The sequence below is a fragment of the Physeter macrocephalus genome, unplaced genomic scaffold, assembly GCF_002837175.3.
Source record: "Physeter macrocephalus isolate SW-GA unplaced genomic scaffold, ASM283717v5 random_1286, whole genome shotgun sequence".
NCBI classification, from domain to species: domain Eukaryota; kingdom Metazoa; phylum Chordata; class Mammalia; order Artiodactyla; family Physeteridae; genus Physeter; species Physeter macrocephalus.
Window position 1 is genome coordinate 1190 of NW_021146772.1, and position 5372 is coordinate 6561.

General features: G+C 52.5%; 1 protein-coding gene across 2 annotated transcripts; it reads right to left on the reverse strand.

Annotated features, from left to right (window-relative positions):
* Nucleotides 1–1311: 1311 nt before the first annotated feature.
* On the reverse strand, nucleotides 1312–5239 carry IRF2BP2 (interferon regulatory factor 2 binding protein 2). 2 transcript variants are annotated; one of them, XM_024115749.3, is made up of 2 exons: nucleotides 4048–5239; nucleotides 1312–3427 (listed from the first exon to the last, which is right to left on the reverse strand). In XM_024115749.3, the coding sequence occupies exons 1-2, from the start codon at nucleotides 5108–5110 to the stop codon at nucleotides 2712–2714; spliced, it is 1779 nt and encodes a 592-aa protein (XP_023971517.1). In that variant the 5' UTR covers nucleotides 5111–5239; the 3' UTR covers nucleotides 1312–2711. The 2 variants fall into 2 exon arrangements, with proteins under 2 accessions (XP_023971517.1, XP_023971518.1); XM_024115750.3 differs by having other exon boundaries at nucleotides 4096–5238.
* Between the last annotated feature and the right edge of the window lie 133 nt (nucleotides 5240–5372).

Consider the following 5372-nt stretch of genomic DNA (forward strand, 5'->3'; position numbering starts at 1 on the left):
CTTCAACTTAAAAAAAAAAAGTAAAGGTTAAAAGGTGGCACACTTTTAAAATACTTGGTGGCCAAGGAAAGGTATCTAGTAAAAGTTGTAAACCATGTGTACGTTCTCATAACTTTTAATGTGAGGCCACATGAAAGACAGTACATCTGTTAAATTCTATAAATTGTTAAAGCAAAAAAGTGAAAGCTTCAACACCCCATCCCCTAATATTTTGAGTATTAAAAGCACAGCTGAAATATTAGGATTTGAAATCTGATACTGCCCATGTACAGTAAGTAGCTTTCTGACATCTTTATCCAGCTGTGGAGAATCTCTGCACTGTCATCAGGTACAACAAAGGATCAAACCCATGTCCCAGTGTTAACTTTTTAACTTAAGAGAATGCCAGAGATATAACCCATATCAACACTTTCCAGCTGCAAGCCTTCTAACGAAGGCCACCCAAGGGCCAGTCGGACTCTCATTTTTTAATAGGAGTAAACAACACACAGCCCTTTAAAGCTGTTTAAATTCTCCCTCTTAAACAGCAGCACAGAGATACCATAGGTTGTCGTTTCCACAGCTGGATAGACTTATTCAAAACAGCAGGATGGTTCTTTACTAATCTTTTTGGAAAGCTTATCTGTATTAAAAATGCAAAACATACAGATAGCTACCACAAATTAGGTCAAATGACTGATCAACTTGTAACATCTATGAGGTCAAATTCCAGTTTATAATAAAGTGCCTAGATACGCATTTATACAACAGACCATAATAAGTTGAATTCTTTACAAATGTCTTATGGGCATGTAAAATTGACTGTGTTTCTGCATGTGTGCATTTACATAAGAGAAACCAGTCTGCTCTGAGTCACAGATACTCCAATTAAAAAAAAAAGTGTAACAACAAACTGGTTAATCATGCAAGTCTGTTTGCAATATAACAATGACGGGTAACATGAATTTGCACAGCATTAATAGGTGCGCTCATTAAAAACACCATGAAAAAAATACTGTATTTGGTGCAGTATCTGATTTTCAAGTGTTAATAACTCGACCATTAAAAAATATTTGAGCAATTTAAAAATGAAAGACAAAAACATAACTGAAGAAGGATCCAAAGTGGGTAACAATCTATATTTTCAAATTAAAATAAAAGCTCGGTTGGGAACGACACACAGAAGTTGTAGTAGACCTCGAAGCCATGATTCAGCCTAATTAGAGGGCCAAGTTACAAACACCTGAACATGAAAGGATTTAAAGTAGTGTTCCTGTCAATGTTAAATCATAACAGCACAGAAGAAAAACCAGTATCACTGTGAGACAACTATTTCTAATAACTGATGATTTATTGGTTTAAAAAAACTCACTTTACTGATGCAAAACAGTAATCAAAAGAAATTAGTTTACAAAACGTTTCTAAAAATAGTTGAGAAGTGGGGCCTATTATGTAAAACCCTTTAATTTTCGCTAGTTTATCATTTTTGTCCAGAAGAACAGTATTATTCACTTGGTATTTCAAACACATGTAAGAAGGAAATTACAGGTTTCCTCCACCCCCATTTGGGCTGTCACTGATATGCCCACGGGCGGTCCTGGCAGCACCCTGCGCTGTTACTGTCTTTGTACCATACTGTATTTAGCACTCACTACAAACAGGGTGTAGGTGATCATATCAACAGCAATGGGGCTACAGGTAAATGATAAAACAACAAAACACAAAACAGAAACGAAGCCAATCCCACAATCTCCAAGTTCCCCTGGACTGTAACTTCTCTTTCGACTCTCTTCAAAGGAAAACGACCACAGCCAACGACAGACAGAGTGCTCCAGGGTATTTCGAAAGATCAAGTGGCGCTGCAGAGCCAGGCTCCACGCAAAGATGGCAGTGCCATCTCGTCCTCACCATCATCCGTTATCACTGCCTTGAGTCACTGGATTGTGTATTATGCAACCGACTAGCATGCAGCATTGTAATCTTACAACTGATCACATGGGCAGTGAACAGTGGTCAACTTTGCCTTAAAACAAACAAAAAAAAATCACCCCCCCCACCCCGCCCCAGTCCTGAAAATCTCTCAGCAGCAACTCAGGCAGTCATCAACAGCCCAACAACTGAACTTTAAGAACAAAATCCAAAATCGAGAAAGATTCAAAATCGGTTTCCTGTTACTCTCAAAGGACAACGTTTGGGGGGAAACTTGGTGACATTTCCCAGTGGCATGCCCACTTCACAACAGTGCCCCTTTCGCTCATTTCCTTTCCTTCTCCACCACTTGGCCTCCAGCCTGAGAAAGGGGCCAGCAATAAGGAATAACAGACAGTAAGGCAATCTTACGACGTCAGAAAATGTATTTGGCTTTTTTTTTTTCTTTTTAAAATAAGTGCATACAAATACAGCTAGAAGCGTTTCTGATTTGCCAAGTGCTCTAAAAAAGCAGCGCAAGTCACAGCCTACATTGAACGGTAACTGTCACCAGGATAATAAAGCACAAAGATATGCTAATAACGTTAACAAAAGAAGAAAATGCTTTTATAAGTACATACCTTTTGTCGTCAAAAAGAAAAAAAAAATAGAAACACAATGTATTCAAAAAAATCAAAATTATACAGCCATGTTTATGAAGTCTACATTTCCCTTGTCTTGGATATATATATATGTGAAGATATATACACAATTCAAGCAGTTTTAGTTAAGGGTAATCATTGGGTTTTTCTGAAACCGGAAAGTCACGAGTCTCTCTCTTTTTTCACTTTCACATCTCCAGCAAGGATGGTTGCAATTTCCCCTTGCATGAAGGCCCAGGGGACATTGGAGCCCACAAGGGGGCATTTTTCCCCACTGGGACAATAGACCTCTCCACTGGCTCCCTGCTGCTTGATGCTTTGTCTGGAGCAAGGGAAGCAGAACTTGTGCGAAGGGACGGACGGGCACTGCACAAAGTGGGTGTCCTCCAGCCGCTCGTGGCAGAGGGTGCAGCACAGCGGGGCGCTGGCCGCCAGCGAGGAGTCCGGGAGGCTGGCGGGGTGCACGGGCTCCAGTCCTCCTGTGCTGCCTGGCCCCTGGCCCCCCACCTCTCGGGGGCCCAGCCTTCTTTGGTTCATAGAGGACGGAGAGGGTGGGCTGCTGCTGTTCCTCCTGGTGGTGGAGTGCACCTGGTTGGCATCTTTCGAGGCATGACTGCCCCCCGCATTGTCTGCTACCAAGATTAGGGCTGCCATGGGGGACTGGCCGTTCTGGGCCGCTTCAGGCGGTGTGGTCCGGTTGGAATGAGGTGAGGCAGTGGGGGGTGGTGGAGACACAAAAGAGGACGTAGGAGTAATAGGGATCTTGAGCCCTTCTGTGGACGTGGACAGCCACGGCTGTGCCTCTCCATTGATCTTAGGGGGCCCGACTTCACCTTCTGGTTCTGGAGAAGGCTTCCTTTTCCTTGCTGTTCTTGCAACTGGAAGAACAAAGACATAAGAGGGAAAAAAAGGGACGTAAACGAACGTGCACTGAAAACGATCTTTTTTTTTCTAACACATAACAAAACTCCCCGAAGAATTTCTCTTCTCTAAAAGCTGGTACATAAAAACTCTCAGGAGTTTCAAGAGCACGTGCAACTTAAACCACTTAGACTGACGGGGCTCTGAGGCAGCCTAGCAGTTGAAAAAAAAAAAAAAAAAAAACCAAAACCACAGAAAATGGCCCCGACAGCGCTGCCTGTTTTCCCACAGGCCTGCCTGTCCCCACACTGCACTGAGCAGCTGACGCTTAACGTCCCCCCGCGCCACGCACACACAGGTTAAAAGGTGACTGGTGCCCTCCTGCTCGCATCCAGGAATGTGCTAGGAAAGGAAAGCCCTGTGTCGCTGCCTGTCAGCCCGTCTGACTCATCTCTGTTATGCTGCTTCAGCACAGGAACACGTTGCCACTAAGCACTGGTTCCGCCTCGAGCAGATCAGGAAGTTGGGTGTTTGTTGCTTCTGGGCCGGGGGGGAACGGCGAATGGGAAGCGCACCCCTCCTCGGCTCTCCATCCCCGGCTCGCCCCTAGATCCCCTCACTCCACAGCCGCCCCTACCTGCTTTAGACCCGTTGGCCCCGTTGGCCTCGAAACCCAACAACCTGCCTGCAGTCAGGGCCGGCTCCTTCTTAAACTTGCTCTCGAAGGGCCCCGAGTGGCCGTGCTGGTGCAGCGCCAGCAGCGTGTCTCGCACGGTCTTGGGCCGGTTGACCCAGTCCTGCTCGCCGGGCCCGCGGCCTTTGCCCGCGCCCTCAGTGCCCAGCTCGGCCGCCCCGGCCGCCGAGGACAGGCTGTCGGCCGGGCCGCGGTGCGAGCCCGCCGGCGGCTGCTTCTCCTTGGCCGCCGCCTCGCGCTGCTCGTGTTCCGCGGCCGCGCCGCTCGACACGGACGCCGGCCGCTTGTGGGCGCCCAGTTCGGCGGGCTGCGCCGAGCCCAGGCCGGCGGCCGCGGCCCCGGACACGGCGGCCAGCGAGGCGGCGGCGCGGCCGCCCAGGCCGAGCGCCGCGGGCAGCGGCGTGGCCGAGCCGTTCATGAGCGGCACCAGGGTGGGCGGCACAGCGTGGCCGCGCCGCGGGTTCGGGCTCTGGCGGTTCAGCTCGGGCGGCTCCTCCAGCTTGGAGAAGCCGTTGGGCACCAGGATGCCGTTCACGGGCGGCGGCTGCGGCGTCGGCGGCTGGGCCAGGCTCGCGGCCGGGCGGCTGCCGCCGAAGTCGGAACCCAGGCGCGGAGGCCGCTCGGCCGCGGCGGCCGCCAAGGGATAGCGCTCCAGGGCCTGCGGGGCGCGCGGGGCAGCCTCGGGGCCGCCGTGGCCGAGCGGCGGCGGCTGTTGCTGCTGCTGCTGCAGAAGGAGGTCCTTGGCCGAGAGCGGCGGCGGCTTGGCGGCGGCCGGGGCCGCGGCGCCGGGCGGGGAGCGGCCCTCCGGGAAGCAGCCGTGCGCCCGCTTGAGCTGCCGCGCCGTCTCGATGACGAACTCGACGCGGTCGGCGCCCTCGTAGTTGACGCAGCCACGGCACACGGGCTCGGTGAAGTCCCAGATCATGGCCCAAGGCATGCGGGGCAGGTCACACAGGTAGCACGACTGCCGCCGGGACGCGGCCGCCACCGCCACCGCCGCGGCCATGTCCGAGGAGCCCGCGGCGCCGGAGGAGGAGGAGGAGGAGGGGGGGGCGCCGCCGCTCCCCGCCGGCACCACGCGCGCCCTCCTCCCCCCCCAACCCCGCGTCTCTCCCACCAGCGGCGGCGGCGGCAAAGCCCGCGAAGGCTCGGCGCCCGCGCAGCGCCCCCGGTGCACGAGGGGCGGCGGGCGCGGGGCGAGGGGCTGCAGCCGCGGCAGCACGTCCCCCCGGCCTGCGCGGGCGCGGGCGGACGGCGGGGCGGCGCGG

Coding starts and splice junctions, on each gene's coding strand:
- IRF2BP2 (XM_024115749.3), bottom strand. CDS start 5,110: ATGGCCGCGGCGGTGGCGGTGGCGGCCGCGTCCCGGCGGCAGTCGTGC. Junction 3,428..4,047: donor GGCCAACGGGTCTAAAGCAG/GTAGGGGCGGCT, acceptor TTGTTCTTCCAG/TTGCAAGAACAGCAAGGAAA.